The sequence below is a fragment of the Meriones unguiculatus genome, chromosome 8 (assembly GCF_030254825.1).
Source record: "Meriones unguiculatus strain TT.TT164.6M chromosome 8, Bangor_MerUng_6.1, whole genome shotgun sequence".
NCBI classification, from domain to species: domain Eukaryota; kingdom Metazoa; phylum Chordata; class Mammalia; order Rodentia; family Muridae; genus Meriones; species Meriones unguiculatus.
Genome location: NC_083356.1, coordinates 116,725,898 through 116,750,494, shown reverse-complemented (window position 1 = coordinate 116,750,494; position 24,597 = coordinate 116,725,898). Strand labels below are relative to the sequence as shown.

At 37.9% G+C, this 24,597-nt stretch overlaps 1 protein-coding gene across 2 annotated transcripts in view; it reads left to right on the top strand.

Moving 5' to 3' along the window:
* Agps (alkylglycerone phosphate synthase) overlaps window positions 1–24,597 on the top strand; it is a 93,131-nt gene that overhangs the window by 30,699 nt on the left and 37,835 nt on the right. For both annotated transcript variants that reach the window (XR_009593900.1, XM_021663376.2), the window contains exons 9-13: window positions 3,260–3,385; window positions 5,240–5,348; window positions 8,330–8,457; window positions 19,430–19,481; window positions 23,479–23,555. Coding sequence is in view for 1 of the 2 variants with exons in the window: in XM_021663376.2 (XP_021519051.1) it covers window positions 3,260–3,385; window positions 5,240–5,348; window positions 8,330–8,457; window positions 19,430–19,481; window positions 23,479–23,555 (492 nt within the window). In the remaining variant the exon portion in view is untranslated. The remainder of the gene's footprint in view (window positions 1–3,259; window positions 3,386–5,239; window positions 5,349–8,329; window positions 8,458–19,429; window positions 19,482–23,478; window positions 23,556–24,597) is intronic.

Genomic DNA, 24,597 nt, shown 5'->3' with positions numbered 1-24,597 from the left:
GGAGTTACATGTTCTTAAACTTGAGCAGATTTGTTGCGGTTAGAGATCTTCAAGCAGGTCAAGGCCTTATATAGTGAAGATAAAGGACTTATTAATTAGTACAGTTTATAATGAACTTTGATAATATTCAATGAAAAACATCTAAAAGGTCCTGGATTAGTTAGTCCTCCATTCGCTTGGACAGAGGCATTATCAACAGCCATTTTCTTTAATAACAGAGAATGGCCTTTTGGGCCCTCAGTTTTGTTTTTTTCCTTCTTTAAGATTTACCTAAAAATTTACTTATTTGTGTGCGGGTAATTTGCCTGCACGTGCACAGATATGTGCACTGTGCGCATGTGTGTGTGATGGGTCCCTTAGAGCTGAAGCTACAGACGATGTGTGCTGCCATGTGGGTGCTGGGAACCGAACCCTGGTCCTCTAGAGGTGTGCAGCCGGTGCTCGTAACCGCTGAACCGTCTCTCCAGTTGGGCCTCCAGTTTTATATCCTTTATTGTAGCATATGCTGTCGTATTTTAACCTTTCCAGGTTTTCCTTTTTTTAAAGGTTAGAAATAAAATCAAGGAACATATCCCCTTGGAATTTAAGTGACATTTCCTCAGTAGGTGCTTGTGACCTCTCACCTGCTGGTTGGTTCCTCTCGCTGTGACAAAGCCTCCTGGGCCTGCAGTGGCTCTGGCAGCTTCCATAGACCCTCCTCGCTAAGCTCCCGTGTCTTCTACTTATAGCTCAGATAAGACAACCAGGTTAGAATGTCCTGTTCCTTCCTTGGAGAAATTTGAAGTGACACAAGCGCACAAGCTTGAGGAGCAGATTTTAATCTCTTTAACTTGTAAATAACATTGGATTTTTATGGTTACATGTTAAGCCTGTCACCACCATGCCAGTTAGGGACTTGGGGATTTCCTTAGGGGTTTATTACATCTTTGGTGACTTTTTAATCTAATAGTCTGGAGATGTGTGAGCTTAGTCTCTTTCTTCTCAGAGATAGCATCATTAATAATTTTATAGTTTCTTGTTTTGTTCTTGTTTCAAGGAGCCACTAGCTTTTCCTGTAAACTTCAAATGTACATTTTAGCTGTGTGACCTTGGGTAGGATACTAACCTTTATGTTTCAGAGTCTTCATCTGTGAAATGGTCATGATAGTTCCTCTCAAGGCTTTCACTAGAATGAAGTATGGTAATAATGTAACACATTTAGAACTTCAGACCACAATTTCTATCAGACATTATTTACTCCATTCAGGAAGATTTCCAAACTTCTCCTCAATGTGGATTTCTGTCCTGCAATGTTGATGACCATATCCAGTTCCTGGCTGTCTGTCTCCTTGCATGAGCTTAGCATTATCAAAGCTGAAGTTGTAGTGATAAAATTTGCAGTTGTCTCTCAAATACTGCTTGTTTTGTAGCCTCTCCATCTACTCAGACTTTATACTTCCCGTATCTAAGGCCCAATGCACAGAAACTATTCTTCGAATAAATTTTCCCTTTCCAACATGGCTGCTAAACCTATGGGAGAATGAGTATTACAAGTATCCTTAACTCTCACAGAACACTGATAAGTCATAATTACAGATATCAAGTATATGTCACATTATCAGCATACTATGGATTATTTTTGTACATGGCTTATTTTCTAACTCTGGTACTATGTTATACTATATAGGGCTAGACTGCTGTCTTTTCAAATTAGAGGAGAATTTTAACTCTGAAGTTGCATAAACTTAATTGCTTATTAAATTTTCAGGAATAGTATCATAACAGTCTTGCCACCTGTGCTTGCTAGTTTTATGTCAACTTGACACAGGCTAGAGTCTTTCGAGAGATGAGAATGTCAGTTGAGAAAATGCCTCCATAAGCTCAGGCTGTAGGCAAGCCTGCAGAGCGTTTTCTTAATTAGTGATTGATGGGGGAGGGTTAGCCCATTGCAGATGGTACTGCCCCTGGCCTGGTGCTCTTGGGTTCTGTTAGAAACGGGCTGAGTAAAGCCAGTAAGCTTTTTGAATTATGAGCCATATTTTCTTTTGGTTGAGGTGTAGGTGTCCTAGAATGACTGCTGTAATTTAAAGTACAGTTGGACACTGAGTCTCCCTGAAGCACCAGCACTGTCAGGTGACAAAACAGACCTCTGCGTAGTTGCTCACATGGCTTAGGGATTCGTGAGGTTTTTTTTTTTTTTTTTTTTTTTTTTTCTAATTTAATAAAATTGAGAAAATTATGTCAATATAGATTGAAGATGGAGCTAAGGAGGAAGTCTAATGATAATTTTCATTGTAATCTTGCTTATTTATGATTGGTTACTAACTTCTTAAAAATAAATATATTGACTATTTAGTGAAAAAAGTAACTAGTAATTGTTGTTTTGTCAGTTAGAAAGTATAATTTGCATCGATGGCATGCGAATCTAACAGTTTGTGTTTGAGCTAGTGGGCTCACACACTTTGGATTAACTCTCATGTCGCACTTACACTCTGATGCATGTGTATAGACATCGCTGACACTCTACATCTCTGCATGACTTACTTGAGAAATCAAAGACTATCAGATGGTCAACACAGATTGATGGACTTGTGTGCAGGTCACAGTGAGTGTACAGATGGTGGCGTCTGTACCATTTGACAGGAGATGGCCAAGGCTCTGAAATGATTCCAGTGGAATGGCTTTGGTGTTGCTGCAGAAAAGGGCATCTATTCAACCTCAGGTGCTGTCCAGATGGTGAAGCCAAGCTAATATAGAAAAATGAGAAACAAGTGACTATTTAATGCACAGGAATGCTTGGTCCACATCACAAGTAAATGATGGCATTGCATTTGGGAAGCCTAGCCAGATGGCTGTACAATAAAACACAAGACTCCTTGAGAGAATTAAGTACAGGCAATTTGCTCAGATTTCTGGAGGCCTGCTGCATATATTATATTAGGGTAGGGGAGAACGAGAGATAAAGTGCTTTATTTATTGAAAGTGTTAGGGGGTGTTGGCAGTGTTTTAAGCCTAATTTGATCTCCATAAGTATTTAACATGTCTCTTCAAGGGGCATAAGGAAGGGTCAGCTGGCTTTAAAAACAAAATGTGAAGAGTAGTGTTTCTTGGCCCACACCTTTTCAATTTTATGAAAGTTTTTCACTAGGCAAAAAAAAAGTTTTCTTTACAGGTTTTAATGTGTCAAAAATATTAGAAACAAATTGGAGAAGTCAATGTGCTGAATGCTGTGTGAAATGGAAACATTTTGCCAGTAAAATTTTACATTTTTGCTTTACAGCTTAAAGAAAGTGGTTACTGTACAGGCCACGAGCCAGACTCCCTGGAGTTCAGCACTGTGGGAGGGTGGATATCCACACGAGCATCAGGCATGAAGAAAAATATCTATGGCAACATTGAGGACCTGGTAAGTTGATTTTTCCTTACTGCCTAATGATCATGTCTATAAAATAGGATAAAGTGCGTAAAGCCTTTACAAATTAAGGATTGGATGGTAAAGATCTTCAATATATTACCTTTTAATAATAATAATACTGATTGTGACTAGCGGAAGCAGTTACAAATGTAACTGTGGTCATGTTTAAGGATACCCTTTTAAAAATGGCTGACATTGAAGATTTGCAGATGTTTCATAGCATCTAACTGAAAGTGCACAAATTATTCTTTTACAAGTCTCAGTTTTATTCTTTCTGTAGGAGATTTTACATTTACTTTTCTGAAGGAATTCCTTCTTTCTCTGTTCAGTTGAAGAGCCTCATAGAAATGGTTCTATTGAGGATAAGCTGTCGTGTTTAACATGTGCCAGTCTTCTGGGAGCATGACAGTGTTGTGACGCTGGGCACCTTTATGGTTTTGGGTGCCTCTTGCAGCTTTTCTGGGGATTTGTTATTTGGCCTTGGCAAACTGGTTTACTTTTTCCAGCTTCAGTTTTCTTTTCTGTAAAATACAAGAATTATGTTAGAATTATTACACGGTTAAAGGACATAAAATGAGGTTTGCAGTCTGATGTATAGCAGATGCTTCCTCAATGTTAGTTTTTAAATCTTCAGTATTTCAACAATATTGTATTTATTTAACTTGACATTTTTCTACATGGTCTTGCTACTTAGCCAAGGCTGGCCTAGAACTTGCAATTTTCCAATTTTGGTTTTGGGTGCTGGGGTCACAGGCAGGCAGCACCCTGCTGGGTAGTTGACGGTACTTTAGAAGAACCTGCAAGGCCGTTAAATTGAAGGAATGCTCCTGCCTTGCCCTGGCTTTGTTTTGCAAGCTTCAGGCCTCAGGGTGTTTATCAGTACTTCTGTTGGTAGGAATTTCAGGTATACCGCATGAGAGAGATCAGCTTTTACCAGTCAGCATTCAGTAGTTTACATGAACTCTTTCAACATGCTTGTTGTTTTGTTTAAGAAATGTTAAAACTTCTGTTTTCTCTTCGTATTAAAACTAGATTCAGTTGTAGAGAAAATTAATTTTCGGTTGTAGATTATTAAGAGCTTTATAAGTCAGACAAATACTTGATAGACCACTAAAGAGCATAATTTAATTAATTTATTTTTTTTCTAAAGATTTTTTAAGGAGAAACGATTCTGCATACAATTAACACAGTGCATAAGTTATTACGTAGCATATTTTATTTTTAAGTTTTTTTGTAACGTGTGGCCTTTTAAACTCGTAATTTACATTGCTTTTATGAAAATGCTAATTAGGCTGGTATTTTAGGTTTTGTGGCTACAGTAGAATTTACAAAAAGTTTCTAAGTGTTAATAATTCTTTAATGAAAGTGTAGACTTAAAACTATAGTAAGTCGGGCTGGAGAGATGGCTTGGAGGTTAAGAGCATTGACTGTTCTTCCAAAGGTCCTGTGTTCAATTCCCAGCAATGGCGTGGTGGCTCATAACCATCTGTAATGAAATCTGGTGCTCTTTTCTGGTGTACAGGCAGAATGGTGTAAAAATAATAAATAAATCTTAAAGCAAAACAATAACAACAACAACAAAAAACCCCAGAAACAGCAGGCTTAAAAAAAAAAAAAAAAAAAAGAAACACAGTAAGTGCATGCATGGTCCTTGGTTGGTGCATTAGTCTACATGAGGCCCCCTGGGCCTGAGTGAGTTGGCTCTGTTGATCTTCTTGTGGAGTTTCTGTCCCCTCCAAGCCCTATTCTTCCTGTCTCTTCCACAAGACTCCCTGAATGTGTGTGCAAGTATAAACACAGATCTGACAGATGCGTGGAATTTACGTTGTGTGCTCTATTAAACAGGTGGTTCATATGAAAATGGTAACACCCAGGGGTGTAATAGAGAAGAGCTCCCAAGGACCTCGCATGTCAATGGGCCCTGACATCCATCACTTCATCATGGGATCTGAAGGTTGGTTAACTGTAAAGTTGTTAGAAAAATATATAGGTGAAAGGTTTCATTTTGTGAAAGTCTGTGATACTGTGATATCTTTAAAAGAAAGGTATGCATTATAATTTAAAGAATAATGAGTTCTTATGACACTTTAAATTCATACTTCATAAAGCTTATATAATGAGAACATCTTACTCAGCATCCTTATGCACAGTGCTCTTTTATATTTTTGAAAACAGTGTGGTCTTTTTGTTTTTATTTTATTGTATTCAGAATTTAGTGAGTCTTAAGAAACAGTGTTTAGGGCTTAAATATTTTAAATTTGTATATTACAGTTTAATCCTGTCACAGTTATCAAAAGAAAGGACTTTTTCTCTTATTTTCCTGTAATTATGTGTTTTGTTACTTAGTTTTGGAATTTTTTTAAGTGCTGTAAATTTCATTTACTCATGTGTCTTTTAAAACTTGTTTGTCATTTAAATTTTTATTTTGCAAGTAATATCCACTGCTTGCTTGCTTAATGTTGGATAGACTAGCATGGCGTTCTTCAGATCCTGCAAGTGTGTAATTCGTTCTGTTGTGCAAGCTGTTGAGGAAGTGTGGTGGAGAATGGTGTGGGGAAAGTAAACTTGGGCTGGTAGAACATAGTTGTTCCCTTTAGAAGTCTCAGGAGCCCAGCTGTTACTAGCCACATTTTTTTTTTTTTTTTTAACCAGCATCTGGTCTTCCAAACTCCTCCTAGAATTATCCATTTTGTTCTGTTTATGGCATTCCAGGACTTTTCCAAACTCCTACTTCAGACTTTTCCATATTCTTTTCACAAATCAAAAGCCCAAGAACTACATGGTCAAGTTCATTACAGCAAAAACCCCATTCCTGATAGAAGTTTGCTTTAATGGTTACTTTTCCAGCAGCTCGACTAAATACCAGGTTCAAAGCTGTTTGAGGGAGGAATGATTTGCTTTGTTCACAGAGGGGAGGATACAGCTTGTAGAGTCCTGGTGAAGGAACCTGAGGCTTCTTGACAATATTGCCACAGACCAGGGAGTAGAAGCCTTGGGCAGAAGTAGGGTCATTCTATAACTCACTGCTAGTTTCCCGGTGTTGGATGTCATCGAGTGAAGACTTACTTTTAAAAGTTCCACAGCCTCCTGAATTAGCACCTCTAGAGGAAGAGGCGAGGGGTTCAGACACATGAGCCTGTGGGGTTGTATTTTATATCTAGCCATAATATGAACATATTTGATATTACTGCAGCCTTTGGAAATCTGTGCAAGTTTGTTGTGTTAATTTAGTTTGTGATCTGTCCTGGAGAACATTCTGTGTGTACCTGAAATGAAGCTACATTCTGCTATTGTTGAAAAGTATGTTCTAGTCTATGAGGGCAAATTCACATAAAGTGTTGTTCAGTCTTCTCTTTGCTCAGTTCTTAAGTCATATTGAAGGTTAGGTACTGAGATCACCAAGTATTCATTATCCTTATCATTTGTATCAGTTTTCCGTCATTTTTTTACATCCTGTTACTAGCACCATCTTTTTATAATTGTGTATCTTCCTAATGATTTATTACAGAGTGTTTCTATGTAGTAACACTCTGTTTGAAGTCTATTTTGTCTGGTATTAGTACTTTGTTTGCATCATACATCTTTGCCATATTTGAGTCTAGGTTTATTTCAAAGTGTGTCTCTGGCAGCGACAGTCCATTTCAATTATTTAGAACAGTAGTTCTCACCTTTCCTGATACTGTGACCCTTTAATACAGATAGTCCTTCATGTTGTAGGGACCCCCAACATACAGTTGTTTTCATTGCTACTTCATAACTGTAATTTTACTACTGTTAGGAATTGCAAGTATCTGTGTTTTCAGATCATCTTAGGTGATGCTTGTGAAAGCGTCATTCACCCCTAAAGGGATTGCAACCCACATGTTGAGAACCACTGATTTAGAAAGTCTTGTCTTTTAATTGCTTAGTACATTCATATTTAATGTCGTTGCCACAGTTGGAGCTATTCAATCCATCTGTTTTTTTTTTGTTTTGTTTTGTTTTGTTTTTGCTTGCCTTTGCATTTAGCAAGTACTTTCTTCTCGATGATTTTAATTTCCTTCACCCCACCCCCTTTCCAGCATACCTATTTTAGTTTGTTTTTTTTTAATTGGTTACTTTATGGCTTAAAAATATACACCTTACTTAAGCAGAATCAACTTGATACTAATATGTCATAAAACACAGAAGTAGCATTCTTATATAGCTGTATCCTTTAAACTTTCTTTTATGTTATATTGTTATAAATATTACCTGTATAACTATTATAAACCCCAATAGTATAATTATTACTTTATGTAATTGTGTGACTGTAATGAAGAAAAACGAGAGCACATACATGCCTAGAGCTTTGTTGCTTGTCCTTTTTGGTTCTTTTGTGTCTTTTACTAAAATTCAAGTTACTGTATGCAGCCATAGCCACCTGCTCAGGACCATCGTTTCCACTCAACGTGTGCCGGGGAAGATTCGAGTGCCGTAGATAGTATGATGGCATTGTTTGATAGTATTGTTTTTAAATGGTGTATAACAGTATTTTCATCCAGTGGGTCATGACTGTTTTGGGAGTCTAAAAACCTTTTCACAGGGATTGCATATCAGACATCCTGCATATTAACAGGTACCCATGACATGAGTATTAAAGGGTTACAACATTAGGAAGGTTGAGAACGGCTGATGTATAAGAAGAAAGATGTAAACATCTGTATTGTTTTTTTGTAGTGTTTTAAAATACACATAAAAAGAAAAAGTTGGTCTAACATCACTTTTGAAATTATAAAATTTGCTTAATTATTCTTTTTAGAAGAGTTGATTAGCTATTATTTTCCAAATAGAAGAGATTAAATAGATTTAACATGGATAATAGTATTAATCGATAGAATCAGTCAATTAAATATTTTTAATATGGTTTTAGAAAATTGCCATGTGATATAATGGAGTGCTCCCCTTCTTTTTCAGGAACTCTTGGTGTAATAACAGAAGCTACAATAAAAATCAGACCAACCCCGGAATACCAAAAGTATGGCTCGGTAGCTTTTCCTAATTTTGAACAAGGAGTAGCCTGTTTAAGAGAAATTGCAAAGCAGGTAAAAATGAAGTAAAAGGTATATGCAGCTATACTTTCAAAAGTCTGCTGTAATTGTGATACTTTAAATACTCTTTATATTTAGGCGTGTTATATTTGTCTTTTTTTTTTTTTTAACATGTTTTACATAGAAAGTTACCCCCTAAGTACACTTATTTCATTAAGTAGTTACGTTTCTGTCACACCTGTCTCTTGTTTGAAGAGGCCTGTGTGGTTTGGGGCCAAGGTAAGATACATAGTGCTTAGATCATTTGGCTTTAAATGATTCTGCTTTGTGTTAAATACTATATTTTGTAAGTTACTTTGGAATAATAATGTTGTGATGCAGTGAAATGATATTTAACTTACCTTAAGAGAACATCTTTTGAAATTAGAAGTAGCCCGGTGTGGTAGTGTACACCTTTGATGCAGGCAGAGGCTCAGGGCCTGGGCTACACAGTGAGTTCCAGGACCCTGTCTCAACAAGCAAAGATGACCCCCTCAAAAAAAAAGAAAAGAAAAAAAAGGAGAAATGAGAGGTGATGACTGAGCTTCAGTAACCCCCAAATTAGAGGCTTAAGATACAGATAAATTTTTAACGCATGGATGTGCTGCTATAGGTGATACTTGGTTCTATAACATATTTTACCTCTTGTTTAAGTAATATAGTTAATGTAGTGTACTTCTTTGTAATCTTTTTTTTTAACTTTGTAAAGCTGATTTTATTTACTTTTTTAAATTTATTTTTAAATTTATTACAATTTATTTACTTTGTATCCCAGCTGTAGCCCCCTACCTCATCTCCTCCCAATCCCACCATCCCTCCCTTTTCTCCCATGCTCTTCTCCAAGTCCATTGATTTCTTTGTAATAAAAAAAAATAGATTTTCTTCCTTCTGCCTTCATTTTAAAGAGATTTAATGTCATTTTTCTGTTTTTATTTTTTTTTTAAAGACTAGATTATGCCAAAGAATTTTTTAGTTTTAGTGTGGAGATATTTTATTCATTGTTTAAACTGCAGTAGTTTATCAGTCATTCTTCTTTTCAACCTTTCTCAGAAGAATAAAGCAATGCACTTCACCCATTTCTTCTTGCTTTCCTGAGCATATGCTCCCTATCAGGTATATGCAAGTAGAATCATCCTTTTTTTTCTTCTATCTGTTCTTTTTAATACAGTCTCACTGTGTAGCTTTGCCAAGCCTGGAACTTACTGTGTAGATCAGGATAGCCTCAAACTTACAGAGCTCTACCTGCCTTGGCCTTCTGAGTGCTGGGATTAAAACTCTAGCCCTTTTTGATATCATCTGTATAGTCAGCTTCCTAGTTAAGTACTCAGAGTTGGCTAGAGGGAGATTCTGGTATAAACAAGGAGGAATTTTTAGCTAATTACCCATGTTCAGGTTGGACTTTAAGATAGTGGAGGTCAGACAGTGGCTCTCTGACCTTCCTACCATTCCAAGACAACCACTGTGTTTTATTTTGTTTTGTGCTGCTGGGGTTTGGGGTTGATTATACCAAGGGCCTTGTGCATGATATGTAAATGCTCTGTACTATTGAGTCATAGCCCTAGTCCTTATATATTTATTTTGTTTTATTTTATTTTATTTTATTTTTGATGGGCTGTCACTGAATTGCTGAGGAAGTCTTGTATTCACACTGTAGCCCAAGGCAGGCCTTGAGCTCTTCATCTTCTTGCTTTAAAATTCAGGCTTGGCCTACCTTTTTTGTTTTGTTTTGTTTTGTTTTGTTTTGAAGTGTGTGGTACTGGGGATTAAAACCAGTGCTTTGAGTATGTTAGGCAAACAGTCTATCACCAATCTGTATTCCCTGCAACTGCTAATATGCCGCGGACCGGCCCCCTCGGGTGCCCCGCGTCCTCGGGAGAATCAGGGAATTCAGATATCAGGAAGGCACAGATAGGCGTAATGTTGATTTGGATCTTCTGCGTTTTACTGAAGTCAAGCCAACACTTTTATAGTAATCTTACAAAAAGCACCTTAAAGTTGACATATCCCCCGGAACATTTACAAAGTTTATATTTTAACTGAAAGAGTAACCTGGTAGAAGCAGTGTCTACAAAAAATCTTGGCCTAACAGCCTCTTAAGCAGAGCAAACGTAGAACTAGTGACTTGTTTGCCAATTTAGCGAGTAGAGGGCCAGGGGCTTGTTAAACTTGTGGTCTGTTTACATAGTTTATTGTTAGTTAATTAGGGGTTGTTAATAATCAGAGATAAGATACTTGAGCTAGTCTTTCCCTAAAACTTATAGTATAATACAAAACTTTTGACCTCCTATGTTTGCCTATCTTCTTTTTGCCTCATCATAAATACCTGTGTTAGGTAATGGTTTTGTAGTAGCTTTACTGCAGTGGGAATATCCAGAGCATTTATCCTAACAGATCCTGATTAAATATTTTCTTTAGAAAGCCCTAAAACTCTTGTCCTTTTACTACGTACAATGTTTGGTTTTTCCACAGGCAATTCCTGATGCTGAATCTGATTTATTACCTCTCCTAAAATTTTATTTTTCTTCTACTCTTATTTGCTAAAGCTTTTAGTGATCTATTAGAAATGTTTCCTTGAATAGTTAATTGTACTGTTTCAAGAATCATAGAGAAACAGCAAAAAAAGAGCTCATCAATTCCAGTCTTGTAACCAAATAAGCGTGGGATTTAAAATACATCTTTTGGCTTAGATGGCCATGTTAGGGTTCTTGCTAGGGACTTCCAGGAAGCTGATTTCTGTAGGAAACGTCTCTTCTCGTCTGTTTGCATAATTTTATGCTTGCATAACACATGTTTATGCTACACAGACTTTCTGGAGTTAGTGTAGCACTAATATTTTAAAGAACTTAAAATGTGGAAAATATGAGACACATACCCATCGACACACCATTTCTAGCACTCTTTATTTCACTTAGTTTTGCATTCTGAGATAGTCATTCTGACTGGTGGTTTCCATTTGCAAGAAGTGTGATCACCAAATTTAGCAATGGGCAAGTATAGCTTTTATAATTGGTAGCAGTTGGATTGCTAGACTTAGTACAGGCTTCGTGGTTGACCACAAGAAGATGGTGCTGGCATGGACATGTTTGGTCGCCTGGCAGATTACTTTGGTGCTAACACAGAGGGGAATGCTAACAGTTGATATTCTCATACAGAACTTGAAATTCACCCAAACCTTGCTTCAGGTCACAGTTAGAGAAATGGAGAAGAGTGTATTATGTTGTACTTATTAAAATGAAGACACAACAGTCATATTTAAAGAGAATTATCATAGAACTTTCTAGGAGTAAATACGTGATTTACTAAAATGGCAACTGTGAATGGAAGAGTGAAGTTCATGTGTTCTGAGGATGTTTTTAGTCTTCTGCCAGTTAAAGATCAAGGGTCACAGCTGTAAGGGAGGTGCACCAAGGAGGCTCTTCACAGAGCCACATGGCTTTGCTTTTGAGTTAGTTAACTAGAAGATTGGGGAGAGCCAGCCTTTTGTCAAAGTCCAGAGGATTTACAACTTAATTACTTACATTAGTGGAAAAACTTTTGGTACTTTTACTCAGGGATGAGCAGCAGACCACCTTCATGAGCTCAGAGGCTATTTATGAGTCAGAGAGAGAGAGAGAGAGAGAGAGACATGCATCCCCACACATTCCATCGTTAACAGCTCATATATACACATAGGCAAACAATCAAACGTGCAGTTATGTACACATACATACATACATACATACATTCAGGTGGGTCTCCATCATACATGCATATCATGCATGTAAATAAACATATATTTACACACTTGTACATATATACGTATTTACACAGACAATCAGACATTCATACATATAAACATATACAAAGACAATCAGCCAGCTACCCACATGTTGGACGGAGGAAAACTAATCAACCAACAACTTCATTTCTGTCCTGTTTTGTTTTTTTTTAAAGATCTCTTTATCCATCCATCCATCCATCCATCCATCCATCCATCCATCCAAGCGCTCTCTCTATTTGCATGTATGCTTGAATGACAGAGAGAACAGATGGTTATGAGCCACTATGTAGTTGCTGGGAACTAATTCAGGACCTTTGGACAAATGGCCAGTGCTCTTAACCTCTGAGCCATCTTTCCAGCCCCAAAAGATAGTTCTGTTTGTTTTTTTTATATCAAAGTTTTTCTAAGAAACCACCTGCCTATCTTGTCTTGTATAGATAGTCATTTATTCTTTGTTTCTATATTCATATGGTCTTTCTTATTGTAATGTACAGTTGGGCTTTTCCTTGGGTTAAACCTAGAATGAATGTATTTCCTTGATTATTAATTTGTTTCAATCTTCTTTTCCGTCTTGGTGTAATTTACATAGAGATTCATATAGCTCCGAACAGTTTTTTCTATACTGCAGAAGGGTTTTTAAATTACTTGAATCAATTCAGGAAGCATTATCAGGAATTGTAAAATCATCTGTAGGATGTGCCCAACAGAGAGAGTAGCACCTATGGAGGAGTCATATTGTGCTATAGGCAGTAAGGGTCTATTCATGCTCAACTGCATGAGACAAGCAAGCATAGGAAGGCAGTATAGTAACCATAAGCTGTTGTAAGGCAAAGTCCCTTTGGGCTTTGCCCAAACCGAGAATACACCCATTCGTCAGCTGTGTAAAATGAGTGGACAGCCTCTAGGAAGCTCACCTGCTTGCTTTCACTAATCCAGCATGCAGGTGATCCCCACAGCCTTTACTTTTTTTTTTTGGAGATTTTTTTACTTTTTTAATTTAAAGAAAGTAATTGGAAATTCACTAAAATTTATTAAAAAGATAAGACTCTCAGGTGCTCAGCTACTGACTTTAGTGCAGTCCCTGTAATGTGTACTACAGCACACATTTGGGATAGAGGTAATAGTGATTGGTAGTGCCACCATGTGGCTACAGAGCAGGTCAGCCAGAAAGTACTTTTCTACACTGGCGTTTCGAGTGGTTTTGTGTACTTAGTAGTAAAAAGCTTTTATAGACAAATTGTATAAACTAGAAAGATTGCCTTATTTGAAACTGTTTTGAAAATCTAGGTGGGTAATAGTTTATTGTCAAGCATTGGTCCTCCCATGGACAAGAATACAGTTTGGTGGTCTCACATTCTTTGGGGACCCACGTATTTGCCTCATGACGCAAATATATAGACATTGCTTAGGCATGATACAAAGAGTTTTTTAATGGATTAAAGGATATTTCTAGAAACTTCCATTCAGTAACTGTCTTGCATGCCTCTTTGAACTTTTCATTAATTTATCATTGGCTTTAGTAGTCCTGTGCTCGTCATGTTACACCACATAAGGGAATGGGTGGTGTGCAGGTTAAACAGACAAGCTCTCAGGCTTTTGGTGACTACTAAGGACATTCACTGAGCTTAATTTTGCATAGCTCTGTCCGTAGGGTTTAGTACTAAAGCAGTTGTTTCTGATAAACAGGTGGACTGTTTCTGGTGGGAGCAGAGTGTGCGGAAGTTTGGCCTGCCCTTTGCAGAAGCCATCTCAGTTCAAAGACAGCTCACCAGCTGTGGCAGTAGAGATGCTCTTGTAATTTAACTTTAAGAAGTTAAAGCAGTAGCAACCTTAGAGAGAATTAAAAGTGTGTTAATACTGAGCTCTCACAGAAGCTAGTCGAGTAAGAGACCTCTCCACTCAGGCGTCTCAAGGGCTTGTTATGCTTTTCTCTGGCAAGAGCCAATGTTTAGTTAAAAAAACATTTTCCAGAAATCTTTGGAGGTATTTCTTACTGAATTGCCCTTTTAAACTTATAAAATAGTTGGACTGAGTTATCTGCTACTTTTTAAGTTAGCATAGAGAGTAATACTAAATTTTACTTTTCAGGTTAAGGTCGAAGTAAATTCTTGGTTGTAATACCCTTCAAGGAAAGAAATTGTTAGAAATTCAGCTTAGTCAAATATGTACTCATATTTTGAGTTCAGTGTGTTTATTTCTTTATTCATCAAGACAAAACAATAAATGGTCTCAATTAGTGCCCATTGGATTTTTTTTATCCTTTTTATGCTATAAGACATAGGTGATGCAAGTCAGATGCATGAGAAATTCTAGTAAGTGCACTTAATTATTTTATTAACTTTAGTTGGAGTAGGCAGTATTTGTTTGCATATTGTTAAAGACTTGGATTTCTTTTTTTAAAGGTCAGGTTTTTTTTTAAGATTTTATTTATTTTGAATGCTCTATGTGCGTGTACATCTGCATGTCAGAAGAGGGCGGTAGAGAGTACAGGTGGTTGTGAGCCCCCATGTGGTTGCTGGGAATTGAGCTCAGGACTTCTGGAAGAGCAGACAGAGCTCTTAACCACGGAGCCATCTCTCTTGGATTTAATAACCCACAACTGCAGTTTATTGCAACATCACCTCCTAGGTTACTTCTGACACCTACCAGTAGGGGTCACTGTAGCGCCAGGGCTCCTTGTCTCCCTGACTGGTGGGAGTGTTCTCAGTGTTTCTTACTGGATAGTATGGTGTGACTTTGAACTCTGGTTCTTGGAGTTTGTACTCGGTCCTTGAAAAAGTTTTGTGTTTAGCTTAACCTCCCCAGTTAGTTTTGAAAGCCATAGAAACAACCTATATGCACTTTAAGACCAGGGACATGGTTTTTGGTTTTTTGATTAATAGGAACTTCTCTTTGATGAGTTGCTGTGGTAACTTTAATTATTTCAAATTCTAAGTAAATATGTAAAGTATATTTAGAATGATGTGTAGTGATTTACAAATTATCAGTTGCCAAAAGCCAGCAGACTAATCTAGATGCTATTTTTTATTTAAATTCTTTGCCTGTGTGTATTTACTTAAGACAGCAACTGGAAAACTGTTTGTTGAGTTTGGAAAAATATGAAATTTTAAGTCTCTTGACTCGAATTTGATAATTTTTTTCTAAAGTTCAGTGTTGAAAATCTTGTTTTGGGATAGTATTTACTCATGTAATTCAGCTACCAAGTTAAAATCACATTCCGTCTGGGCGAACATTGGCAACTACATGTTTAGCAAGTACGCTGACGCTTTCTTGCCTGTTTTCCCAGCTTCTTTCAATTTTGAAAAATTTATACATAGGACACTGGAGAGATAGTGCCGTGTCACCTGCGTATTCACTTTGTAGGTCCAGTGTATCTGTTTGTTCCTCATGTACACGATTGTGACCTGTTGGGAATTAAGTTACAGGTACCATACATGATCATATCTAAGGAATTAGAGCAGGTTCTTTTTTTTTAAAGTACTTTTATTTACATATTTAAGAAGATAGTACATTCTAATAGTTAAATCGTTTGAGACAGAATGGTACTCCATTCTGTAGCCTCCAGGACACCTTGAACCATTTTGCATTTACTCTAACAGTGCTCACATCTGTCCAGCATTTTCTTTTACCAACATGCAGCCAGACTGGCAGGCAGGAGAGGCTGGCATGGACTTTGTTGCTAGTTGTCCTTGATGGGTAGCACAGTCTAACTCTCTGCATCTTAAAAGTTTGCCCTCCCCATGCTCTGTGGCAGCCTTTAAGCACACCTTTAGTCCCAGCAGTTGGTAAGCAAAGACAGGTGGATCTCTGTAAATTCAAGGGCAGCCTAGTCTGCATAGTGAGTTTCAGGCCATTCTGGCTACAGTGTGAAACCCTGTCTCAAAAATAAATTAAAACCTGGACAGAAAGAATAGAGAACAAGGGAGTCACTTCCAGCTTAAGGGAATAAAGCAAATACAGATTCTTAAAGTGGAGTCAGGATTTATCTGTAGTTTCTGAGTGTTCCCACCCCTAATCAGCTCTCCTCCCAAACACAGGCATTTACTGAGAGCGGGCTCTTCACCTCCCTTTCCTCAGCACATATGTGAGTTACTTGTTTTCATGAATAGTACTGTCCTTGAGGCAGTGAAGTGGGATCTGGCTGGTGGGAACAGGTAGAATTTACAGTTCTCATCAGGAATTTGACCCCCCCCCCAAAAAAACCAAAAAACCTCTGAATTCTTCAATATTTTATGGTGATCTTATGCCAGGACATATAAACGTGTGTCTGTAGATATCATCTCATGAGATTTATAAGTTTGGCTGGTTTTACAGTGCAACAAGTACTCAGAACCTGCAAATCCTGACTAGTAAAGGGTGGCCCTGGGATTTCCAACACAAGGATGGGAGTGAGACTCTTGATCCTGACATGACGAGGCTCACATCCCTTTTTGAAAATGGAAAACCATTACAAAGCGTCACAGAGGGGCTGGAGAGATGGCTCAGTGGTTAAGAGCACTCATGCTATCCTGAGGATCTGAGTTCAATTTCCCAGCACCCCATGGCAGCTCACAACTGTCTGTAACTATCAAGATCTGACACCCTCACACAGGTATACATGCAAGCAAATACCAATGTACATAAAATTAAAAAAATACAAAACAAAACTAACCCCCCAAAGTGTCACAGTGTACTTGACTCTCGGGAAATTCTCATTTCCAAGCCATTATTAGGTAAATGCCATTTATTTTACAGAATTATATTTGGACTGACAGTGATATAGAGAGGGTTACAAAGACACTTCTCATTACTGCTGAGTTTTTGGCCTTGGGGACTTTACATAAACACTCTAAGCTCTAGGCTTACTTTTGCAAAGTGGATTAATCTGTGTTGTTGGAAATAAGGGAGAGAATTAATGGAAATTGAATAAATTCTACTTATTTTGTGAAGAAAGGAAATTTGTCTTAATCAGGTTTCATATGTTTTATTAGAAGTGACTGCATTCACTTTATTAAAGGCATCTGGCTTTGTAAATGTGAAGAAAATTGACCTTCCTTTAGTATTTTGAAAATTGGTTGTGCTTTTAGGATCTTTGATCAAACTATAATACCTTTATACCAAAATTACACTGTTAGTAAGACCACAAAATGGCCAGTGTGATAGTTTTGATGTAATCTTTGATTTGAACATGAAGCTAAGCACTGCACATTTAGTGATTCTGTGTGTGTGTTTAAGGGTGTACTTGAACCTGTTTCACGGCATCTCGGTCTCTTCTTTGCTGTTTCATAGCTATTCAACCCTGAACAAGTATTTTAATCCCATCCATTATGTGTCTGTCTGAAAAGTAGTTAGTACAAGTTCTGTTGCCGTGACAAGGCCGCTAAAGTGTGAAATAAAAATGGCAGCAGTTGGGAAGCACAGCACCCTGGGTAGTGCGAAGTGATGGGCTGTCACTGCGTCAAAGAGCCCTGGTGCTGCCCCTTCAGATCTGCCAGTGACTCTGAAAAATCAGCTGAGTTACTTCACCTTTAGTATTTACATGAGTGAGTAACTGTTTAGGTTTTAAAATAGGAATCTTACCTATTTTGGATAAAATTTTGTTTTATATTTTTATAAGAATTAAAGACTTGTTAACTAAAAGCAAGTAATAGCAAATAATATTATAATGCACATTTTAAGCTTTTAGGAAGTTTTGGAGTTTATAGACTTCATTGATAAATGGTACTGTGACAGATGCTTAGAAAGTTTACGGCAGTTTTAAAGGCTGGGGCAGTAAGGGTGTGGGGAGGAGGTTGGAGGCAGTCTGGGCTGCAGAGCAAAATCCTGTTGCAAAACATGTTCACAGCATTTTTCAAAATATCTGCTCTAAAAACATCCCTTGGTAAAACGTTAGGTGTAAAATCTTGTGCAGGAAACAGCAACCGTGTTTGGGCTTCAGACCCTTTTATAGTTTTTATCTTGGTAAAGTAATAGAGTGCAAGTTGAGTGTCTTGTCTGCAGTCTTGCAAAGAGTGTTTGTGTTCCTGGCACATGTTTCCATACATTCCTAGTTGGACATCGGCAATCTGCAAACCCAGATGATCCCAAATCCAAAACGTGGTGTTAGTAAGGTGCACGTTGTAGATTTCAGATCTACAGGCGGAGGCTGCGCAGTGCACCTGCTGCCTTCCCTTGTGTTTTGTGTTGTTGTCACTTCTTCCTTGCAACTTGTAGTTTATTCCTAGATGTACATCACTGGAGCAACCTTGGAGTCTTTAGATATGCATTCTTTTTGTTTGCTTGTTTTTTGAGACAGGGTTTCTCTGTGTAACCGTTCTGGCTGTCCTGGACTCACTCTGTAGATCAGGCTGGGATTAAAGGCATGCACCACCACTGCCCAGCTTAGACATATATTCTTAACCATCAAAGTTTCATTGCTGTTGCATTACAAGTAACCCTGAAAGAACACAGAACTTTGACTGGATGTTTGTGGGTTTTCTTTTTAAAATCATTGTGCAGAAAGATTTAAAGGAAAGAATGGTTCCTAGAGTTGTCTTTGAAGATATTTCAGATAATTTTTGGAAATTCTTGGCATATAAAAATCTCCACCACTGTCTTCCTCATTGTAAAAGTGTGCAAGAAGCTGAGGATATGTCGGAGTGGGAGAGCACTCCCAGCAGGTGCATGGAGCAAAAAAGAGGAGAAGATGGAGGAGAAGGAGGAAAACTAGGCAAGAACCTACACAGTATTACATTTTTTCCCCCTTTCTTTTGAGGCAGGGTTTCTCTGTGCAGCCCTGGCTGTCCTGGAACTCCCTCTGTAGACCAGGATGGCCTCGAACTCATACATATCCACCTACCTCTGCCTCGGGAGTGCTGGAATTAAAGACATGCACCACCCACCTTTTGGGCACCAGCAATTCTTAAGCACATATTTAGTCTTAAAAAGTTCTTTGTTATAAAATAGTCCATTTTGAGGACTGGCATTTCTTTTAAGTTATTCTCATAGGTTTTTGCCAGGCAACAAGTATATTTTAATTGCTAAGATTAAAAGCAGTTTAAGTATTGCTTTTATCTATAGATTTCTCCAAATATTTTTATAAACCACTGATGGTTTGTCTTCATGAAATTGTATAAAACATTGAGATTTTTTTGTTTTTATGGATCTTCAGGAGCTAAGTCCTTCAAGTCTTACATAGTCGGCAGTCAGGGTCTGCTGTGGGACTTTGTAGTGTATTGAACTGATTCCCTGCTTTCTCCTTCTTAACAGAGATGTGCTCCTGCATCCATCCGCCTCATGGACAACCAGCAGTTTCAGTTTGGTGAGTAAGGAGTGGCAATTTTAAAATGTGCATAGTAAGCTGCCAGGGTATTCAAAGAATGGTGATTGTCATGGTGCTGCCCTTTGTGCATCTGTCTAGTGAGGACTCACAGTCCTGTAAAAGAGAGTGCAGCAGGGTGGAAGGCTGGGAAGCTCTGGGTGGTGAAACAACACAGTGGCAAATTCGGAGCACCCCGAGCAGAGTGGCAGCAGTGGATGGGGGGAGATTTTCAGGACAGCCATTAGCTACCTGCAGGTGCCAGCTGAGGGGAAGATTGACAGTGTCTCCAGGCAGTGATTGGTTGTTTGGCAGTGGAGTGTTAGTGAACAAGTATTACAGTGGATGGTTGTGGGGTGCTGCTGGTATATTTGGGTGGAGAATAGTAAGCAGCTTTGTCTAAAAACAGTGTTCTAAAATGTTAAACTTTTATTAATTGTATTTTTAATTTTTTGGTTTTCCTTTTCCTACTCTGTCTTTCATGTGATGAAATTTATTTTGGGATTAAGTGTTAAGAATTTAAATACCCCAGAAACAATTCCTGAGATTATTGCCATTTCTCAGTAGCAAATGCAAAGGGCTGAATTAGGCAGGATTTTGGCTATGTGCCTAAGGGCAGATTAGATTTTAATGTAGGGAAAAATGATTACATTATATAGCAACTTAACTAAACATGCCAGGTTCTTAACAGATCAAGAATTAGTTTTTAAATTAAATTTTCATAAGTTAGTCACTTTTAATTTTTTTAAAAATGTTACTTTGAAAATACTGTACTATTGATGAAGGGTTCAAATAAATGTATCCCACAAATTATGAAATAAACACCTCCTTTGTGTGTTGGTTTGTAATCGCAGATTTAGGCCTAAGAGAGTCATATATCCACCTGTGTCTTTTTCATGTTACTGAAGTAGTGAATTGTCTTAGACATACACATCTGTAAAATCAGCTGTAATTTGAAATAATTTTCTATCTATCTGAGCAAGGTGTGTGACCATGTAAAGTGGGCATTTGAAGAAAGGTTCTGGTGCACCCATCTACCTCTTATTCTCTTTGCCTAGAGATGTACCAACCTTCTACTTCTAGACTTAGTCCTTGCTTTTACTTTTATTTTTTAAAGTTTGCACAGTGTTGGACCTTGTGAAATCTAGTGTTTCATCTCCCCTTAGCCACCAGGAGACCCTTTTGAAGTACCGGGCCTCTGGGTTGACTGTGATTTTATTTGCTTTCTTTATTGGTATATAGTCATTGTATGGGGTGTTGGCTTTCATAATGAGACTGTCTTTCAACTGTATCATATTTTGGCCATATGCACATATCCCTCCCCTCTGGCCCACACTTTCTCCCTTTAGGTTATACCATTTTTGATTCTTTGGTATCATTGAAGATTCTGTCTCTGTAATAATCTATCATGGCTTCATGATTAAGCAATTAAAAGAGTAATTCTTAGCACAGCAAGTATTATCCAGGACCCTGCACTGGCCAAGTGGCTACTTGATGAATTAATGAGGCACAAGGCTTATTAATTATATTTTTAGTATTTTTATTTTTCCTGGTCCAACCCTAAATACAAAATACGGAACTTATCTAATTTTGAGGAATATTTTTATGTCTCTATCTCCTGCACTTACCACATATTATATATTTAAGTTGAATTAATCACTGAACTGGCAAAAAGAGAACGAACAAGCCTAGATAATGGAGCACAAAGCTGAGGACAGTTTCTCACAGACTGCCTTTTAGCTGCTCTTCAAGGGATGGGTTAGCTGTGGGTGGGAGAGTTGTAATCAAACTCAGTTTGCCTGATCTTAAGCTCTGCTTTAGCTGTGTCAGATTACTTCAGAGACATTGTTAACCAATCCCTTTACACGACTTAACATTATAATACCATGAAATTGATGCTGTATGCTAATTGATGCTAATCATACTTTCTGACTAAGAAATTTGAAATTAGTTTACTGTAAAGATAAAGCACACTAGCCAAAATATATTTGGTATATAATATTTTGATAGGAAACAGAAAATTGATGAAAAAAATAAAACAGTGCTACTTCAAGTTCTTACTAATGCTGGACCCATCTAAAATCAGTATCGCCTTCACAGTGATTAATTAATTCAGGGTTCTGGATGAATGTGGCTGACCCGCACCATTGGAATAGGGTGATGCCCATCAGAGTCAGCGGATTAAGGTGATCATGTGTCCTTCAGGATATTCGCACAGGATTAGTAACATTTGCAGCTCCCATGCACTGTACGGAGGTCAGTGTTTTTGAAGACTTTTGTGTAAAGCATAAGTCTTTGGCACGAAATCAAGGCATACTCAGTACTTTAGTGGTAGTGGGGATTAAAGCTGGCTTCAGGCATGCTAGGGAAACATTCTGCCACTGATGCTATCTCGGCCCTCTTTTTACTTTTAGAGGCAGGATTTCAAAAAGTTGCCCAGCCTGGCCTTAAACTCAGTCTTAGTTCAGGTAGGGCTTGAACTTTCATTTCTCCTGCTTCATCCTCTTGAATATCTGGGGTTATGGCCCTGAGCCCCCAGACATAGTGCAACAGGTTTAATTGTTTAATTTCAGTTATTGATGTAGGAGGAGTCTTATTCGGCGAGCATTCTGTTTTGTTTTGTTGTCGTTTTTATGAGACAGGGTTTCTCTGTGTAGCGTTGGCTGTTAGGGACTCGCTTTGTAGACCAGGCTGGTCCCAAACAGAGATCCGCCTGCATCTGCTTCCCTGAGTGCTGGGATCACAGGGGTGCGCCACTGTGACCGGCTTGAAGTGAGCATTGTGAGGAGGTGCTATTTCTAGGTTTATAGATGCTAAAATTATCTTTTAAAGCATAGTTACACTGGAGAAACCTCTGTGACATCTTAGAGGAGAGAAAAGTTTCTAAACAAATCAACTTTGGATTCAGGGGCTCAGAAACACTGTTAAGTTGGTCTCTATCCATCCCGCAGTTCATTTTCTTGCTTGTTTTTTTCCATTTTTTCACTGTCTTAGCTGTAGCATGGGTCCTTTAGTCTCTGTGTAATATAACTTATTTTTGTTAGTCTTTTGTGTAACCTAGTTTCCTCACTACAAATAGCAAAAATGTGGTGAATATATATTCAAATTCTCACTTAAAAATAGGTGTGTTAGAACAAAGGATTGGCAGCAATTGTTTTAGAAACAGCTAGTGTGCTGTTTGCATGTCTTTTAAAGGAGGATCTTATACTTCAGAATCCTCAACCAAGACTAGGAAAAATCCTGAGGATAATGTTAGGTTTGTTAAGTGCGTGAAGGTTGTTTTGAAATTCTGCATAAAGGGTGCCACATTTTTCTGAATTAGGCTGACAGCACTAATGCCAGATGTGGGATGTGAGTGTAACTCTCCCCAGTGCTGAGAAGTTGCTCCTCTTTGGAAATGATGAGGAAACAGTAGAAGGTTCTCACTCTATTAAGCTTCATCTGCAGGCAGCAATGTTAATTTAACAGGCTTGGAAATGCTATTTGTGTTATTTTGGCAATTTTAACTCCCTGAGCGTGATTAAGGAAGCAATTGCTAGTTTTATGCTAAGAATTCTGGATGAGTTAAGAATTAATTAAGAAACAACCTTAAACTTTACATGGACTCCATATTTGGTTATAGTTCTGTGTGGTTTTTGTATAATTAAAAAAAAAATAATAGCAAAACCAGCCACCACTGGGTATTCTTAAAATAAAAATTAATGGGGTGGTTTTATTGTGTATAAACCATACATTGAGCGGTAACTGAAATTAGGTATAGTATTAGTTACATGTGGTAATTTGACTTAAAAACAAAATGGCTTTTATAAGTAAAACACCGTCATCTTTGAAAGAATGTAGAAGGAAAAGATTTTAATATAAACATCCATGTAAGTTACAACTGTTAAAACTTGGTTTCCTTAGGATTAAGGAAATAAAATATTTAAAATAATTAAACCATCTTTTGATCTCAAAAACATAATTTGCTATTAATTTAAACTGTACACTTTTCTCTTCCTAGGTCATGCTCTTAAACCTCAGGTCTCCTCTATTTTTACATCATTTTTAGATGGATTGAAAAAGTTTTATATTACAAAGGTAAGACTAAACTAAAAAAACTAAAACTGTACATGTCCAGGACACGAGTTTTCTTTTTGCCTTCTCCCCATGTATACCTTCCACAAGGCTGGTTTTCCATGCTGTGTTGTGGTCTGTGTTGGAGTAGGTATGTTAGCAACTGTTCCCAAAGCCTGGCTCCGGCTCTAAAGTCTGAGTGCAGTCCTGCATTGAACAGTTACATGCTAGTGACATTTTCTGGAGTTTGAATTATTTTTTCTTTACAGTTGTACTCAGAAGTGAAATGAGGGTGGGTTCATTGATTCCTGAGAACTTTGAAAGAAGGTTGTGCTAGTGTGCATCACCATGGCAATAGTGTGTGTCATTGTGTACCACTGTGGCAATAGCATATCATTTTGTTGTTGTAGCCATGAAGCTTTTTCATTAGGTTTCCTTCCTTCCTTCCTTCCTTCCTTCCTTCCTTCCTTCCTTCCTTCCTTCCTTCCTTCCTCCCTCCCTCCCTCCCTCCCTCCCTCCCTCATTCCCTCCCTCCCTCCTTCCTTTCCTCCCTCTTCTCTCTTCCTTTTTTTCCAACAGGGTTTCTCTTTGTAGCCCTGGCTGTCCTGGACTCACTTTGTACACCACACTGACCTTGATCCACCTGCCTCTGCCTCGATGAGTGCCAGGATTAAAGGTATGCACCACCACCTTGGTTAGTGTTTCTTGGAACTCTAGAGACATTGAACCAGTCTCTGTCCTTTCTGGGTGTAGTTATGGGTGTATTAGCCAAATGTGGCTGTTGTGCTAGGGACAGTTACTTGTTTCTCACTGTTCTTTGGTGCATACCCTTTTGAGTAATAGAATTATTAGGTGCTGTAAACAACGTTTTCCAATCAAGTCTGTCTCTTTTTTTAATAGGATTTTTCTTTTTGGTGCCATGTTTGAACATACCTTTTCTGATGACTGTAGTTACTTCTAAGCTGAAAAAACCCTCTCTCTTCTAGGATGTTTAGAGACATTTCACTGCCCAACCCCATTATTTTCTTGTTTTGTCTTCTGTTTTTTTTTTTTTTTTTTGGTAGTG